General features: G+C 51.4%; 1 protein-coding gene across 1 annotated transcript; it reads right to left on the bottom strand.

Moving 5' to 3' along the window:
• Positions 1 to 70: 70 nt before the first annotated feature.
• Positions 71 to 18,136, bottom strand: znf106a (zinc finger protein 106a). Its single transcript, XM_067243613.1, has 21 exons — positions 18,056 to 18,136; positions 17,748 to 17,809; positions 15,882 to 16,076; positions 12,807 to 14,927; positions 11,434 to 11,992; positions 11,253 to 11,322; positions 10,557 to 10,711; positions 9,922 to 9,982; positions 9,204 to 9,500; positions 6,958 to 7,861; positions 6,300 to 6,349; positions 4,567 to 4,715; positions 4,201 to 4,335; positions 3,976 to 4,092; positions 3,633 to 3,824; positions 3,450 to 3,512; positions 3,208 to 3,327; positions 2,636 to 2,707; positions 2,454 to 2,525; positions 2,130 to 2,276; positions 71 to 1,984 (listed from the first exon to the last, which is right to left on the bottom strand). Exons 1-21 carry the CDS (start codon positions 18,107 to 18,109, stop codon positions 1,931 to 1,933), a joined length of 5,649 nt encoding a protein of 1,882 aa, XP_067099714.1. The 5' UTR covers positions 18,110 to 18,136; the 3' UTR covers positions 71 to 1,930.
• Between the last annotated feature and the right edge of the window lie 839 nt (positions 18,137 to 18,975).

Below are 18,975 nucleotides of genomic sequence, written 5' to 3'. Positions count from 1 at the left end.
TAAACCAAAATGTTTTCATGCACAAACAACATTGCAAATGAAAGGCAAGGGACCAAACACACTTTCCAAATATTTTTTCGTTTGGATATTTTATCTGAACTTTTATTTTTATTGCACTTACTTGCATATTTCGGTACAAAACATCTGTTACAAGTTAACAACTTTTGAAATAAACTTGTCAAAGAAACTCAGGAATGACAGGTAAGAGGTCAATTGCATGCTTTCCCCAGCCTTAAAACAGCGAGGAGACAAGTGGGGAGCCTGTCTGAAGGCCAGGGGGCTGGAGGGTCGACCGAGATCTCAACCCGCCCGAACCGGTCCGACCCAACCAAGCGAACCGCCACTACAGCAAGCGTATCTTCAGAACTGCTTCTTAATCACACTGATAAAAAAAACTGAATGTAAAAGAGTTTAGTTGTGTCGTCTTTTGTTTAAAGCAGTTTTAAGTTTGTAAAAAAAGACGTATTGAGTCCGCTTTGCTCCAGTTCTATGTGTTGTAAGGGGTGAGGTATGGCACAGGACCGTCTGTTCCTCCAGCATCTCCTTCACACACCTCCTCTACACAAACTTCCTCTCAGACCAGCCTGCTCTTCAAAAAGAAGCCTTGACTTAGTACAGCTTCCTCGCATCTTCCTCCTCATAAAAAGTATCCCAGAGTCAAGGAGCTCCACACCACAGCTATATAAAATCAGTACACAAGATACAAGCTCACTCATTCATGGGAACAACAGAAAGGGATTACTTCAATATCTCTCGTAATCATCTCTACAATGAGGACTAAATCTCACACACACACACACACACACACGTGTTCACACATGGAAACACACGCCACTACTCCTCTAAACCGCCTCTAAACCTCCGCTTAACTTTCACGGCAAACCCAAATCTTTACAGACCAAGTTACCATGTTGCACCAAATTCTTTCGTCACAATCCTAATAATCGGTGAGCAACATCCAAAACAAAATATTAAAACCCATCAAAAAATTACCAACAGAAGTTGGTCAAGGGTTTTTGTGGAAAAAAAGAAATGAAATGGGTAAACTTTCTTCAACTTCAATTAAACTCTTCTAAACTCACACAAAAAGCACACCATTGCACTTATTATGGCCTTGAAATTCTGCAATGAAATCTTACAAGAAGTTTCATGCATTTATTTTACCACACTGACTGACTACATGACGATCAAGAAAAAACAAAAACAAAAATAAAATTTGCTAAAAGTGTATAGCTCAAAACAACACGTCCCGGTTGTACTCAAAACACAAACGATTCTCTAAACCCATGCCATACAGTACACAACCGGGTTGAAAAACGGGATTTGGTACGTTTTGGGCCGTTTGAAAGGAAAACATGACAATCACTCTTAATACCTGTACCCAAGTTTCTCTTTGATAGTTTCTGCCTGGTGTTTGGTCAGAGCGCGGCAGAGAGGACAGTACTGTGCATGTTCAGAGACACAGGATACAAAAGAGACAGAAGTGTTTGTGAAAGGTAGAAAACAAACAAACAGCATCCCTCACTGGACTGGCAACACATGGTGCAGTTGGACTGGTGATTAGAGCAGGACTCCACTGATCCTCAGGGAGAAGAGAGTGAGTCCTGGAGGGGGGGGGGGGGGTCCTCCCAATATGGGAGGAGAAGGGGAGAAGTGGAAGAGATGGAGGAAGGGAAGGAGAGATGAGGGAGGGGAGAGAGGGAAGGAGAGATGGGGAAGGCGGGGAGTAGAGGAGATGGAGAGAGGGGAGGACAGGAGATGGGGGAGGACAGGAGATGGGGGAGGGGAGGAGATGGGGGAGGGGAGGACAGGAGATGGGGGAGGGGAGGACAGGAGATGGGCGAGGGGAGGACAGGAGATGGGGGAGGACAGGGGAGGAGAGGACAGGAGATGGGGGAGGGGAGGGGAGGAGATGGGGGAGGGGAGGCCCTCAGGACTCCAGCTGCGCCTCGTCCACGTGGTGCTGCATGTGCTTGGGAACGCTCTGTGGAGGCAGAAATACACGTCACCCGTCTGGAGGTCCACACCTGAACACACAGACACCAGCACCAGGCGCCCTCAGGAGGACGGGGGGAGGGAAGAAAGAAAGAGGGAGGGAGGGAGGAGGATGGAGAAGGGGAGGCTCCTACCTGCTTGGAGGCGTTGCGTGTGGAGAAGAACTCGTCACAGTTCCTCCAGTGACACTTGAGCATGGGGAGGGAGGGGTGGGCGTGGTCGCTGAGGAGGTGCTGCTGGAGATGCTGCTTCACCCCGAATACCAGGGAGCAGCCGTGCCACTGGGGAGGAACACACGGGGTCAGGGGTCATCTGCCTACACAACATCCCCCTGGTCTCTATAGGCTACATGAGATAACTATGTAACTGGGCGCATCTGGTCACATCTAACCCTTTCCCACTGGTTTATCTGGCCACACACACACACACACACACAGCCCCCCAAGCCGAGGTCTCACCAGGCAGCGATGGTTCCGCATCAGGTTCAGTCTGGTGGCTTGAACGCTGCCGTCGTAACAGCCTGTGTAGATCTGCAACAGAACAGACAGCAGGGTTTAGCAGACCATCACCAGGGGGGAGTTCCACGGTGAGCGCTGCAGACAGGCACCACTGTGTGGTATCCGAGGTGTTCTGGACTCACCATGCTCTTGTGGATGGACATACACATGACCATGTCACTGTGGCCTCCGTACACCTGCAGGCGCTCATGGGACTGTGGGGGAGACAGGACAGGGTCAACACCACACCTGACCACAACCACATTGACCACTACCACATTGACCACTACCACACCTGACCACAACCACATTGACAATAAAGAAATTTGGATTTCATGGGTGCTAACTAGTCACCTTTAGCAACAGAACCCTAAATTAACTAAAAACTAACAGTAACTAATGAGCAGGCAAACAATTGAAAACTATCAAACAATTTGTACCAAAACTGTCTTTTATCTAGTGATATTATACATGATAACTATCAACGATGTAGACATAAATCCACTTTAAGGCCAGATTGAACTCATCTTCCATCCACCATAATGCATTCAGTTAGCCAAAGCTCGCCCCATGTCGGAGTATTTCACTTCTACAAAGTACTCAAATGCTTCTGGGTAATGAGTCCATGTGTCTCATAGTCTACTGATCCTTGGACCAGACCAGAGGGGAGCAGCACAGTACAGTAACTAGTAACGTGATGACGCTGTAGATAGACCTGCAGCTCGTAGACGTGGACCAGCTTGTCCAGGCAGGCGGTGACCATCACCTTCCCCAGAACCGTCACCACGGTGACCGCATGGCTGTGACCCTTGTAGATCCTCACCAGCTGACCGGTCTGCAGCACCAAACACAGTTAGCACTGATACAGGACTGATACAGGACTATATAGCACTGAGACAGGACTATATAGCACTGAGACAGGACCGATACAGAGAGATATAGATTTGATAGACTTACATGGATGTTGTGGGCATGGACGGTCTGGTCACTGGAGCCGCTAAAGACCAGATCATTCGCCACCTGGGGGGGGGGGGTCACATGAATGTCAGGTGACCTCAGTTTTTGTCATCCACACACACGTTCATTCAGAGCAAGGTCTTGGTCCCCCCCCCCCCCCACACACACACACACACACCCTACCTTCATGCAGAGCACGGTCTTGGAGTGTCCCTCCAGGCTGCGCAGCATCAGTCCGCTCTTGGCGTCTCTCACGCTGATGGTGCTGTCGTACGAGCCCACCAATAGGATGCGCCGCGCACCCTCCTGGGCGGTCGCTAGGCAACTCACCGCCCGCGGCCCGTGGCACTCAAACACGTCCAGCTGCCTGTTGGTCTGCAGGCCGCAGGAGCACGCTTATTGATAGTGTCATAACATTTAAATAGTAACAACTATAAAATCCTATTGTTGGAGCATTATTTACATATTATGTAAATTTATAAATAGAAGGAAACTAAATAGGCCCAGAGGCCAGAGAGGTCCTCACCTTTAGGCTGAAGGAGACCACACAGCCGTTGGCCAGGCCGGCATACAGAATCTTCCACTTGCTGATCAGACACAGAACCCGGTCTGGCAGAGAGAACTGCTCCACGCACTCCCTCGTCTGGGGAACACAGAGGGCAGAGGTCATGAACAGGAGTCAGTGAGTGGGTGGAAGATAGGAGAGAGAGGAGGATAATAGAGAGAGAGAGAGAGAGAGAGGAGAAGTAACCTTGAGGCTGTAGCAGCGGATGGTCTGGTCGCTGGAGCCAGAGTAGAGGCGGTGAGGCAGGCCCGGTCCAGACGACACCAGCAGACAGTTCACCTTGGAGCTGTGGCCCTCCAGCACAGCCACGCACTTACGGCTCTGAGCACAGCGAGCAGGCAGCTCATTCAATATTCGTAGACAATTTTCAGGTCATAGGTTTCAGGTATACGTGTGTATCTGTCCACTTTGCTTGCACACAGAAGAGTGTATGTGTATATTGGGGTGTGTTTGACTGGGTGTACAGGGGGGTGCTCGATTGTGTACAGGGGTGAGTGTATGTGTGTAGCCACGTGTGTGTGTCTGTGTGTGTGTGTGTGTATGGAGGCTCACCACCAGGTTGAAGGCACGGACAGTGCGGTCTCCAGAGCAGGTGTACAGCAGCCCGTCGTGGATCTGGAGGGCATTCACAGCCTCATGGTGACCCTCAAACACCCCCTCAGAGGGTACCTCCTCCTCGCCCGCATCTGACGACACCTCCGCTACACACACAGGGGGAGGGGAGGAGAGGAGGGGGAAATAAAAAAGAAAAGAAAGGATAAGCGAATGCCCACGATGCAGCAGCTTGGTTGAACTCAGCAGCTTGGTTGACTAGGATGGTGTTCCTGGAGGGAACTCCTGTGTGGTCCTGAGGTAAACATCTCGCTTCCGTCTCGTCAGAGATCCACAGGCTGCCTCTAAATATACACTCCAAACTTCCATCCCAGGGTTAACCAGAAGTCCACACACCAGCCCGGTCACTATCACAGCTAGGAATACCTTGCCCTTAAAAAGTAATTTGGGGCTCCTGTGGACTATTCTGGGCTGGAGATCGTGTCGGAGGTCTAATTTGGTGTGTGTGTGTATGACCCAAACACAGTCTGAAGAGATGGATAGACCCACATGACTGAGGCTGGCCAGCTCCTCTCTTCAGCATGTCAATACAGCTGCATTACAACAGTCGTGTCAGGTGTACAGTACTTCCTGTTGACAGTACTTCCTGTTTACAGTGCTTCCTGTTTTAAAGTGTGCCATTACTTTATTACCAGTGTTATGGCATTTTGGAGGGCGGGGCTAGTTATTGATTAACTTTGTGCTTTATAAATGAACCTGATTGATTGATTGATTGATTACTGACCATCCCCCTATATCTCACAGACATGCAGTAGACCTAGATAGGGTCTTTTAGACCTAAAGATCTCCATGACTTGAAACACACTTTCCCTACAATATTCTATACTATACATTAGTGCTGTCAAGAGTTTAAAATATTTAATCGCGATTAATCGCATTAATGTCATAGTTAACTCGCGATTAATCGCATATTTTTATCTATTCTAAATGCCCCTTGATTTCTTTTTGGCCCGTTATTTTTTCTAATTTTAATGCTCTTATCAAAACATGGAACAGTGGATCGGATTGCTTAGTGCAAATGTTTTTTTTTATTGAAAACAACATTGCAATCGCCTGGCTTTGAAGAGGGGGCGGAGAATTTGCATCAGCTGTGTGCTTGGCCATCAAGTGGTATTTCAGACTGGACGTGCTGTGATGATAGCTCAGTTCACAACGACAAAACACACAGATCACTTTGGTCTTGTCAATGGAACCATTTGGCAACTTTTTAAAAGTAAACTTTCCATTCAGAATCTTATTGGCATCCATTTCGGCGTCTCGCGCTCGCCATCCAATCAAAACGTAAAGTTAGCCGACTACTCTTTAGCCGGCTCGCAAGCCCAAACAAGTGTGTTTTGCATGCCTGTTGTTTTGTTTCCGGTCTAGATAGATCCGGTGTGGTGTTGTAGTTTTTTAACGTCAGTGGTTGTTGCAACAGCATGTGAAAAAAACGACAAAGTTTGCTAGGCCAAAAAGAACGTTAATCGCGCGATAAAAAAAATTACGCCGTTAATTTCGGTTTGCGTTAACGCCGTTAATAACGCGTTAAACTGACAGCACTACTATACATATACTATATATATATATCCATGTACGTTCTAAAACCTGAGCATTATAAAATATTAAGAGCCATGTTAAATTCCAAGTGTTTTCCTGAAAAGAGAGCAGTGCGCGCTGGCGACCATGTGACCTACCCGAGGACGTCTTGGGCATCTTCAGGAAGGGGAGGAGCACCTTGAGTTCACTGAGGAGGAGAAGAGGAGACACGTGTCAGGAACGTCAGCCTTCCTTGCTCCTGCGAGGGTCAGGGGCTGGGTGATGTATGACAGGATGTAACTGGAGCCCACATGAAAGGGCCTCCCCAGTCTCTCTTCTCCCCAACAGGAAGATGTGTTTGTCAGAACGCCAGCTGTCAAAGTCTCTGATAGACTCTCTCTTCCTTTTCCTGCCATCTAATCTGCAACACCTTCCTATAGCCAAACACCCCCTCCTATGACCAAATACACCCTCCTATAGGCAAACACACCCTCCTATGGCCAAATACACCCTCCTATAGGCAAACACACCCTCCTATGGCCAAACACACTCTCCTATAGCAAAACACACTCTCCTATAGCAAAACACACTCTCCATAGGCAAACACACTCTCCTATGGCCAAACACACTCTCCTATAGCAAAACACACTCTCCATAGGCAAACACACCCTCCTATGGCCAAACACACTCTCCTATAGCAAAACACACTCTCCATAGGCAAACACACCCTCCTGTAGCCAAACACCCTCCTGCAGCCCTCTGTCTGCTACTGGGCACAGAGGTCACAGGTCACCAACACGCCTTCATCCTTCTCACCTGATAGATGACACCTCCATCTCACTGGTGGACGACACCTCATTGCAGGCCAGTTTCTCGGGCTCCGACTTCAGCATGCTGGGGGCCGGGGCTGGGGCCAAGGCTGGGGCTAGAGGCTGGGGAGAGGCCGGTGTTTGAGGCTGGGGAGAGGCTGGGTTTCGAGGCTGGGGAGAGGCTGGGTTTTGAGGCTGGGGAGAGGCTGGGTTTTGAGGCTGGGGAGAGGCTGGGTTTTGAGGCTGGGGAGAGGCTGGGTTTTGAGGCTGGGGAGAGGCTGGGTTTTGAGGCTGGGGAGAGGCCGGGGTGACGTCCATGCCGCTGTCCTCTGGGTCAGACGTGTCGAGGGTCACCACCTCCAGGGGAGCTTGGGGGATTTCCACCATCTCCAGGGAGGAGTCGGAGTCCCCCTTCCCAAGTTTGGTGGCTGGTGACTGGGGCCCGGAGGCGTCCTCTGTCCCCTCCATGGTGGTGGACGTGGAAGTGCTGACCTGGGCGCCGCCAGGCCTCCTGCGTTGGCGGAGTCTCCTGTGGGGCCGGGAGGATAACTCCCCCTCCAGCTCTGTGTCGCTGTTCTGGCCCTGCTCTGGCCCCTGCGCCTGCCTCAGAACCCTCTTCTTCTTCAGCTTCCTCACACGCTTCCCCGTCCTCGGCTCTGGAGGGGGAGGGGCAGCGGGCTCCGGGGCCCCGGGCTGGGAGCCCCTCCGGCAGAGCAGGGGGGGGCCGGAGAAGGGCTTGGTCTCTGGAGAGGGGAGGGGCCTGGAGGTCTGCACGGCCCTCTCTACTGACTGGACCTTCATACCCTGCAGGCTCGCTCTGCCATCCCACGGCCCCCCACTGAGTCTCCTGACAGAAGACTGGGAGGAGAGACCAGGACCTAGAGAAGCAGGTCCAGACAGCTTTAAAGATCCTGTAAAGTGGATTTGAAAACAAGTTTTAAGTTCACCACACCACAGAGTAATGTGTTATTAACTACCCATCCAAATTCGAATGAAAAAAAACATATTAGTATGTTAAATTAGGCTTTGAAATCGTGAGAAAATCAGCACTCTTCTCTGCTTGAGACTGGGGGGGCGTGTCGCCTGAAGCTCCGCCCCTCGCTGCCTACCTACGACCCAGATAATGGACGCTACATCAAGCCGAACAAAACAGTATATAATTAGAATTTATTTGTTCAATGAGTGAAACATACAGATACATATAAATGAAATATTCCCCTGAGCTGTAACACAGGAGTAAAAATGGACACCAGAGACAGCAGACAGTGAGCTCTCCAACTACTTCTAGCACATTAGCTACCATTTCACCAAAATACCATCATTCTACACCGAGTAGCCTAATATCAAGTTAGCGGTTTGCACTAACTCATAGCAGAGATTATGTAGTATAATTGTAACAAGCACACAGAACTGAGTGATGAACTGCTGGCGGCGGTGGATGGTCCAGGTGCGACAGGAGGAGGAACGGCCGGTAGGGCGATGCTCGGTACGGCTCAGCGCTGCAAGAGAAGCCGTGTGTCCCTGAACCCCGTCTGTCTCTGGTCCATGTTAAAACTGTCCGCCGTGAAATGGTCAGTGCAGAGGCGGATGTTGGAGTTTATCCGAAGCTTTCCATGAGCGTGGCTCTTCAAAAAATCAATCCACCTATTTTTCCTTTACTCATCAATAGGGAAATTAAATAGCTTTGCAGCGCAACTGAAGTTCTTGCATCCAGGGAAGATGCAGTTGCGGGTGGAGGGAGACATCCTGAAGCTAGCTAGCTAGCTGATGTAGGCTACAATAACAGTACAGCAGGAGGAGCCATTCAGTGATCTGACGTAGATGGGTCAAAATGACGTAGATAGGTAATTTTTTGGACCCGCCCATTAAAACCTGATCTGAAAACGGAAGAGAAACTGTTCTACGGTCTAACTCCACATTTCAGTGCAACAAAGTTTTCCCGCTTTGCACATGCTTTCAGGAACTCATTTCACACGTATATAATGTACTGAGAAGCAAATCATGCTTTACAGGATCTTTAACATATTTCTATACTATCTGAACAGTCCACACCAAACAAATATGAAGTGTGAGTGAATGTGTGTGTGTGTGTTTACTTATGGGAGAGGAAATTAGGGTGATTTCTGGTGTGTGTGTATGTGTGTGTCTGTGTGTACCTGAGGGAGGGGTAGTGAGGGTGGGGTTGTGGCATGTGTGTGTGTGTACCTGGGGGAGAGGTGGTGAGGGTGGGTTGTGGCATGTGTGTGTGTTTACCTGGGGGAGAGGTAGTGGGTTCTGGGGTGGTACTGTGGGCCCCATGTGGGACTGTGCTCTCCTCAGGGTCCGGCTGTGTGGCCCCCTTGTGAGGGGAGGGGGACTCCTGTTTCACCACCACGGGCAGGTTGGGGGCGGAGGAGGGGCGGGCCTGTGTAGGCTGAGGGCTGGGAAGGGGGACAGCAGCGTTGGTCAGGGGGGAGAGAAGTGCAGGAGTCTGTGGATCTGCTGGAGCTAAGGCCATCTCCTCATCCAGGGCCTTCCCCAGTAGCTCAGGCGACGAGCTGTCAAACCCGCCTGGGAAACAAGTTTTTTTTACAGTTTTACAGACATTGTAGCCATTTAGGAGACATTTTTATTTAAGAGGACACACAAAAAGTGCATGTAGAAAATACAGCAAATAATTAATTATCAGATAGTTCGAACAGTATCTGAAGGATGTTAAGGGATGAAGTTCTCTAAGTGCTCAAAATGAGCTCATCCCCTCGGTGGTGACAGGAGAGGGGAGGGATGAGTTAAGAGGTAAGGTAAATGGAGGTATGGTGAGAGGTAAGGAGAGGGGTGAGGTTAGAGGTGATGGGTTAGAGATTAGGTGATGGTTAGAGGTGATGGTTAGAGGTGATGGTTAGAGGTGATGGGTTAGAGGTGATGGGTTAGAGGTGATGGGTTAGAGGTGATGGGTAGTGGTAATTCCCAATCACAGAGGTGTGGTCCTCACCTTGCATCCCCTGGAGCAGCTCAATACGCTTGCTTCTCAGGGTACTCATCTCCATGGTTACCTGCGGAAGCACCAAAAAACACTTGAATCACGAGACAGAACAGAGGGGGTTGGACAATTCTGTAGCCGGGCCCCTGTCTGCCGGGAATAGACCTGCCTGTCTGTCTGTCTGTTTACTTGGGTGAGACCTGTCTGTCTGTCTGTCTGTCTGTCTGTCTACTGGGGTGAGCCCTGTCTGTCTGTCTACTGGGGTGAGACCTGTCTGTCTGTCTACAGGGGTGAGACCTGTCTGTCTGTCTACTGGGGTGAGCCCTGTCTGTCTGTCTACTGGGGTGAGCCCTGTCTGTCTGTCTACTGGGGTGAGACCTGTCTGTCTGTCTACAGGGGTGAGCCCTGTCTGTCTGTCTACTGGGGTGAGCCCTGTCTGTCTGTCTACTGGGGTGAGCCCTGTCTGTCTGTCTACTGGGGTGAGACCTGTCTGTCTGTCTACAGGGGTGAGCCCTGTCTGTCTGTCTACTGGGGTGAGCCCTGTCTGTCTGTCTACTGGGGTGAGCCCTGTCTGTCTGTCTACTGGGGTGAGCCCTGTCTGTCTGTCTACTGGGGTGAGACCTCTCTGTGTGTAGGAAGCCGCCTACCTTCTGTTTGAGCACCATGAGGCTCTGGACCTCCAGGTAGGCCTGCTGCAGGGCAGCGCGGGCCTGCAGCAGGCTGTCGTCCACGGCCTGGAGGTCCCGGCTGAGCTGCTCCTCACGCAGAGACACGACCAGTAGCTGGTCCACCTGCAGGCGCTCTGCAACACACCACATCCAGACACTCATCCAACGGCTGCGTTCAAGGTTATATAACCATCCCAGTCTATGTATATATTATACGTTAGGGATAGGGATGAAAGAGGGTCGGAGATAAAAGCATAATGAATACACTCATGATTTCTTTTCTTTTTTTTAACGTGATTTATAACTTTAATGCACATTTTCCAAGTCCAGGTTCAAGATAACTGTCATATGTACATAACAGTTATGAGCAATTAAATTCTTGATTTTCATACTTCCTCAACAGTGCAAACAAAGTTAGACTTGGAGAATAAAGGAACATTTAATGCATGTATTTTATTACGTTTGTATTTAACAAGAGAAAGCGCAATCTGTCTGTTTAACTGGAAGAACTAGCAACCACTCACAGTCTGGAATACGTACCATTATACATGAAGCTCGCTGATGATTGGCTGAGCGATGGGTCACCCAAATGGGCACTGCACTAGTATTTTTTTTATGAGAGACTACATTTATCCTGAAGGGTCAGGGGAAGGAGATGGAGGGAAGGGAACTCACCTTTCTTCGACTTTGTTTTCCTCCTCTTGTTCTTTCGTTCCAGGCTTGGAATCTCAGGGGAGGGCATGTCCTAAAAAAGAAAGTGAAAAAAGACAGAGGTTTGAGGAATAACCCGCATATTTATAACATGATCTTTGGCTCCCATGTGGATCAGGCAAGGTGATGCCCTTCCGTAACTCACCCCGGCGGCCCTGCGTTTCTTCCCGGAGCCGGGGGCCTCCGTACCCAAGCTGGTGTACCCCAACATGGAGTCGGGGGCCTGAGGGGCCCCTACTGGCTCCTGGAGGTCTGTCTGTGGTCTGGCCTCATTCTGCAAGTCTGTCTCCTCCTCCGTCTGCTGCTCGACTTTTACTTCCCAATCTGCAGGCGTGAAGGTCAGGGTGGGAGCCAGGGTTGTGAAGGGGGTGGGGGTCAGGGTGGAGATGGTGGTGGGGGTCAGGTGTGGGGTCAGGGTGGAGATGGTGGTGGGGGTCAGGTGTGGGGTCAGGGTGGAGATGGTGGTGGGGGAGCTGCATCGGCCAGGCCGGAGCTGGATCTTCCTGGCTGCCCTCTCCTCCAGACCGGGGAAGAGGGAGCTCTCCGGGGCCACGCTGCTCTCTGATAGGCTGCGTTGGCGGGCGGGCGCCATGTTGGCATGGCCTATTAGCAGAGACTCCCATTGGAAACCCTCCGCCAGAGGAATGTCCTCCTCCTCCTGGCTCATACCCTCCTGGTCACATGACACCATCTCAATCCCGAACCTGTCAGAACACAGGAAGAGGTAGTACAGACGTTAGTACAGAAGTTAACTGTGATGATGTTGTTGCTTTATTTGCCACACTGTCCTATCATCAGATTTATCTACTGTTGTAGGTGACATTGATGTTACTGTTGCACTGTGTCGGGTTTATTGGTTCTATCCACTGAAATCCTGTTAAACTACGCCCTTCAGATCCGTGATCTTCTGCTGTACTTTCATAGGCAATATGTATACGTCACTTTGGATAAACGTGTCTGCTGAATCAATAAAACCTAAAATGTAATTTAAACTATTACTATGACAACTGAGCTATATGGATTATTATAATATATTCATATAATTTCCACAGATATGCTGCTATGGAAAGCAATAATTCCACTTCACTGAGAACCTGGGTTAGGGTCAGGATTAAGGCTAGCTATATGGGGTAATGATATCACGGTTAGGGTATATTGGATAATGATATCAGGGTTAGGGTATATAGGGTAATCACATCAGGATTAGGGTCAAATATATGGGGTAATCCCAGTGGGTTAGGGTTAGTTCTATGGGGTAATCCCAGTGGGTTAGGGTTAGTTCTATGGGGTAATCCCAGTGGGTTAGGGTTAGCTCTATGGGGTAATCCCAGTGGGTTAGGGTTAGTTCTATGGGGTAATCCCAGTGGGTTAGGGTTAGCTCTATGGGGTAATCCCAGTGGGTTAGGGTTAGCTCTATGGGGTAATCCCAGTGGGTTATGGTTAGTTCTATGGGGTAGTCCCAGTGGGTTAGGGTTAGCTAACCCTGTCAGGTTCACTGCTCCACTAACTGAGTCTCACCTGGGCTGGCCTTTGCCTTGCTGCTGCTTCTTCCTGCAGACCTCCAGGTAGACCTGCTCCCAGTTGACGTTCCTGCGGGAGCCGGAGGAGCTGATGAGTTGCCTGACTGTGGGCTTCAGGCCCGAGTCCTTCTCCGCCTCCGCTCTCCGGGCGCCGCTCACGCTGCGGATCCGGCGGGCGATGTTCAGGTTGGGCTCGCACGCCCCGCCCTTGGGCTTGGTGCTGATGTGCTTGGTCAGGTCTCTCTTCAGACTCGGGGGAATGCCCGCTTTGAGGCTGGGAGCGGAGGAGGTGGTCTGGGCTTCCCTGCTCTTACAGACGTCGCTGTCTGAGCCCGGCCCTGTGTCTACAGCCTCCCTCACAGCAGCCAGGCCTCCTTCCTCCTCGCCTCGCTCCCTGTACTCCTCCTCCTCCCTGCCTGGGGCCTCCATGCTGGAGGTGCTGACCTGAACTGACTGGACTGACTGGCTGTTGACCACAGGCCTCCAAAACTTTGGATGCTTCTTATCTCCTCCTCTGAGGGAACGTCTGACCGTGGCAGGTGAGACAGCAGAAGGTGTGACGGGGGCAGGTGTGACCGGGGCAGGTGTGACCGGGGCAGGTGAGACCTGGGCAGGTAAGACTGGGGCAGGTAAGCCTGGGGCAGGTAAAACTGGGGCAGGTAAAACTGGGGCAGGTAAGACTGGGGCAGGTAAAACTGGGGCAGGTAAGACTGGGGCAGGTAAAACTGGGGCAGGTAAGACTGGGGCAGGTAAAACTGGGGCAGGTAAGACTGGGGCAGGTAAGACTGGGGCAGGTAAAACTGGGGCAGGTAAGACTGGGGCAGGTGTGACCGGGGAAGGCCTCGCTGGTGGGTTGGCTCCATCCTGGCGATGGGCGGTGCCTTTCTTCCATGCTCCGCCCCCCCTCGCTTGTGTCTCCTCCCGTTTCTCCTCGTTGTGACGCTTGGTCCACGCCCCTCGGCCAGAGGGCCGGTCCAGCAGCGTCTCCTTGGCCCTCCTCAGCATCTCCGCCAGCTCCTGCTCCTCCTTCTCACCCAGGGCTGAAGGCTGGGGGCCACTGGGGGCCGAGGGCTGGGGGCCACTGGGGGCCGAGGGCTGCTGGTGAGTAGGGTTCTGGCTGGAGCTCCTGCTGGAGGAGTTGGAACTGGATGCTGAGGGCTGCTTCTTCTCAGGGCGCTGAGCTCCCGGCTTGGCTGGCTTGGGTCTGGAGGAGAGGGAAGAGCGGGTGGTGGAGGAGGTGCTGCTGTCTCTCTGGGCACTGCTGTTGCTGCTACTTCTCTGGCTGCCCTCAGGCCTCTGCTTGGTCCTCTGGTCCCACCGCGACAGCCTGGAGGCGGCGTGGGCATCTGGCGCTGGGTCCCCGTCCTCGCATGGGGCTGCGGCCCCCCTGGGGAGCTTCTCCGAGGGGCTGGGGTGGGCGTCCCCATGAGGCGACGGCTCCCGGATTTTGAGAGTTGGATACGGACTCCAGCGGCAGCTCTTGTCCAGTTTGGGGTTGCTGCCGAAGTTCTTGCGCTCCAGGCCTGGACCCTCGCGGCTCTGAGGCCTGCCTTGACTCCACTCCAAATCCTCCTTCCTCACCTGGTTCGGAACCTCAAAGTCATGGTAGGAGTTCCATGGAGATGGCTGGTCGCTGGTGAAGTCCGTCATGTGGTCAGGCTCGATGGTCGACGGGTGCCACTGCTGCCCAGACAGAGTCTCACCGCCCAGCCTCTTACTGCCAGGACGACTGTGCAAGCTTCCACTACTCCTCTCCCCACCATCCCAGGTCTGGTAGTCGGGGGGCTCTTGGGCATGCCACGTGGCACTCTTGCCCTGTCTGCTCTGCTGGTGCCAGGTTCTTGGGTCCTCCTGGGAGGCCCATGCCCGGCCAGCCACGGTGCTGCTCCCCTCCCAGCCAGCCCCACCCCAGGCCTGGACGGCTGTCGCTGGGCAGTTCTTCTGCTTCCAGCCCCCCTTCTGACGGACGTACTGCTTGGTTTGATCCCACCTCTGCTGCAGCTGCTGCATCTTCCTCCTCCTCTCCTCCTCCTCTTCCTCCTTCTTCCTCTTCGCCTCTTCGATGGCCAGCTTAGAGGCAGCTAATTCTTTGGCTCGTTTGGAGGCAAGTTCCTCTAGTCTGAAAGATGGTGAAAAAAGGTTTAAAAAAACAAAACAAATTAAAATAACAAAAACACGTACTCACGCACGAACACATACACACAATGAAGACTAATTTGAAAAAACCTAGGATTCATTCTTTAAGGTTGAAGGGGCAGTGGTCATTAATACTGTAGGGTAGGGACAACAGTTAGTGTGACACTCTATCCCTGGCACATCCCTCATACAGTTGGCAGCACTGAGATCTGGAGCAGCGACCTTTGACCTGGCATGTGACTTGGCTGACAGCTGCAAAGCCACTTCTGCTGGTGACAATCAAAACGCATAGCGATTGCTCTGCCTTCCACCCCTATAGGGTTTCCCACGGCAACAACAGTCGGTTGGTCTGTCACTTTCTATAACCCAAAACGTCAGCCAGAGGCTTGGTGATAAGCTGAGGGGAGGGGTAGAAGTGGCATGGTGTGGAATGCTCCAGAGCTGGAGTGTGAGTGAAAGAGTTCAGTGGTTCTTTTTTTAGGCTGTCCCTGAAACCCGAGTCTGACCTGCACCCAGAACACAGTAGCAGCGTTTGGCTAAATGAGTTCAACCATGAGTGTGACTATACATGGTCCATAAAGACAGCCTAGCACCAACAGTACCATAAACAACGCTACCATAAACAACACTAGCATAAACAACACTAGCATCCAACACACTAGCATCAACAACACTCATACCACTAGTGTTTGTATTATTTGAGGGTGGCTTAGTGGTATTGTCCCGGTTCAATGCCCCCCCCCCCCCCCCCCACGTCACTTTTGATAAAAGTGTCTGCTAAATGGACACATTTTTAGACTTGATTAATACAGTATTTTTACTGTCTCTACAGGGACACTAGAAAAGCTGACACCATTTTACTAATTATATATTTTAGCCTCAACATGACAGTAGAGATGATTCATTTGCGCGGTAAAACTGGATGACAGAGTTGTACCTGTTCAGTTCCCTCCTCCTCTTTATCAGCTTCACCAGCTCCTGGTCGAAGTATTCTTCCTCCTGGTCCTTCCCCACATGTCTGCGGTCGTGGGCCTCCGCGCGCTGCTTGTGCCCGGGGCTGGAGATGTGGCTCGCGTAGTCCGTCAGGCTCAGCACCGTCACACCGCACGCGCGGCACTCGTGACCGCAGTCCCTGGGGAGGGAGGGGGACAGCGGGCGCTCGATGAATCCCTCAGGCATGGTTCTGGTCCAGTCTGGTTTCATGCAAAGCCTTCAACAAAGAAAGGCTCTACCGCACGGTACTTAGTTCTATCCAAAGGGAGAGGAGAATACTCAACACTCCTTGGTTTCAAAAAAACAAAAATCTCCCAATTTCTCTTCTCAGATCAGGAGGTAAACTAACTTAAGGATTTTCTTCAGTTCAAAAACAGTAAAAGGGTCTTCCTGATCTGGCTGGTTTCTGAGGGGTCGGGGTTCCGGGTAGGGGCAGCAGGCAGGCCTGGTAGCATGCTAGTGTGGCTGTGTTGATCCCAGTTCGGCCCGCTGTGGAGCACAGCGCTGGGGCGCGTGGAGGGGTGACAGGCCCGCTCTCAGGCAGCCTCAGCCTAGCACGTTCTCATGATGGTGTCTGCTGTGCTCTGAACCCACGCACGGCCAGCGCCCCCTATAAATGGCCCCGCCCCCTTCCTCTGACCAGCAGCCTCCTAAGTGCACCAACTGTGGAGCTGGCGGCCTCATTGACCAATCCTGAGGCCCTTGTAACCCGAGCCCTGTGCAGCTGCACATACACCAAACGCCAGCCTCTCCCAACTATGCCACGCGGTGACCCAGAGACAGGGACTTTACTGGCTGCCGTTCAAACTTGAAGAAGTGTGTCATGGCAGCCTGCCACGTCCTCCCAGCCCCACCAGGTCGTCAGTTGGTGAGGCTGTGGCTTATTCTCAACTGGGATTTTGTTTCATAAGAGGCCCGCGTATAAAGGTTACAGTACACACACTGACCCATTCTCTGATCAAAACGTTTGACCGCTATTTTCACAATGAACTGTAAAATTACGAGAAAACACCCAGAAGCTGAGTAGTTGATGAGACAGTTAGTTATCGGAACCAGTGATTCATATCTCAAGTTGAGATGTTTTTTTTTTTTACCCAAACCCACACCACAACAGTGGTGAACTGAGCCAGGAGAAGCGACGGCCCAGTTCTCAGCTGCCCTTGTCAGCTCCTCCGTCTCCCACAACTCGGTCACATATTTCACTAATCTACAGGTCACAGAAGTGGCGAGCTAGCCTCCGTCAGCTGACCCCTGCCTGTTGTTCCAAGGAGATTGTGTCTCTCTCTCTCTCTATATATATATATATACACACATATACTCTCTATGCCCCTCAGCCGAGACAGCTGCCTCTCTTCTGTATGAGATGCAATAGTGGGTCACACGTGCGCATGCACGCACGTGTTCATAGCCTGAAGTTCAAGAGAACTGGACGCACTGTAGTTAAGTGAGTCAGATGGCTGAGCGGTGAGGGAATCGGGCTAGTAATCCGAAGGTTGCCAGTTTGATTCCCGGTCATGCCAACTGACGTTGTGTCCTTGGGCAAGGCACTTCACCCTACTTGCCTCGGGGGAATGTCCCTGTACTTACTGTAAGTCGCTCTGGATAAGAGCGTCTGCTAAATGACTAAATGTAAATGTAAGTTCTGACAACTCAACATCACAATGATACTGTAGCCTACTGTAGTCACTTATTAAAAGGACATTTTCGGACCAAAGATCGTTCAAATGAATGTGTTCATCTCTCTTGTATGAATATGCAATAATAATCAGTGCACCAAGTCGATGGTTTGTTGAAAACAAAGAGAACTCACCGGCCTTTCAGGTTCTCCAGCTCACGATGATGCAGCATGCTCCTCATGTGATCATCCATTTCCTGCCCACACAGGAGACCCCCCCACCCACAAAGCAAATCAAATCACAATGGTGCCAGCCTGGCCCAGCTACTCTCTGCCCATATACAGCAAATGCCTTTATAAAGCACTGTCCAGGTAGAATAATCCCCTCCCCCTCCATACGCAGCGACACAGCACTGGTAATGTAGGACCTCATCCCCATAGGAAGGTCCCAAGGAGCAGATCATAAACACAGGAATTCAGAGTGGATCCAGGAAGCACGTTACCTGTTTGGAGCTGTAAACAGTTTGGCAAAGGATGCATTTCCTCTCTTTCCCCATGTTGGACGTTGGTGTGTTAGGCCATTACTGTAAAAAAAAAAAAACAATGTCTTAATTTAGCCCTTATCCAAAGCGACATACGGTGGGGGATTTGAACCCACAACTACTTTATCTGCAGTTTAGTCTGCCACAGAGCTATACACAGGGATGATATGATCAGTGAGTCCAGTTCCACAGACCCAGAGTGCTACACTGGAGGGTTTAGTAACGCTGCTTATAAATAGCAAGCTTCAGCCTCGGTCGCCTGTGGTATTGACTATGTTAACGCACTAAATCTGTCCAGGTATGCAGGTCTGCTGCCAGTTATCATGTTAGCATCTGAGGCTGTGTGTGCAAGGGTACTGGTTTGAACATTGGTGGGAACAAGGGTTTTTCCTCGTCCTATTGGCTAACACCACCCCTGCTCTGCTGGTAGTTATCAATGGGGACATTTCAATGGTGCCTTGACATTGGTAGGGACATGTCCCCACTGTGTGCCCCTACAGCCACACCTATGAGTGTGTGGGACTGGAGCAAACCCTGCTTCCCTACCCAGGAGGAGAGCAGAGCAGAGGGTTTCACTACCCTTTCCCCCCCTTCCCCTCCAGACCACCTGGCTCTTCAACAACAGGCTCGAGTCAGTGCCAACCCCGAACAGGCCTGGATGCCAGTTCCAAGCCTGGCCCGGTCCACGTTCCAGCTCCAGTCTGCTGACCCAGCAGCTCCCGGGCCCAGGGTCCCGGGAGGGCCCACACATGCTCAGCCTTCACCGGGCACGGCGGGCCAACACTCTGGGCATACCGTCACCGTCTGGCAATCTGAAGGCTTCACAATCCTGCGTTTCATCTTCACTGTGTTGAAAGTACAAGTTGGCCAGAAAGGCCACC

The sequence above is a fragment of the Osmerus mordax genome, chromosome 9, assembly GCF_038355195.1.
Source record: "Osmerus mordax isolate fOsmMor3 chromosome 9, fOsmMor3.pri, whole genome shotgun sequence".
NCBI classification, from domain to species: domain Eukaryota; kingdom Metazoa; phylum Chordata; class Actinopteri; order Osmeriformes; family Osmeridae; genus Osmerus; species Osmerus mordax.
The sequence above is the reverse complement of the archived record's forward strand: the minus strand, read 5'-3'. Positions and strand labels throughout refer to the sequence as shown.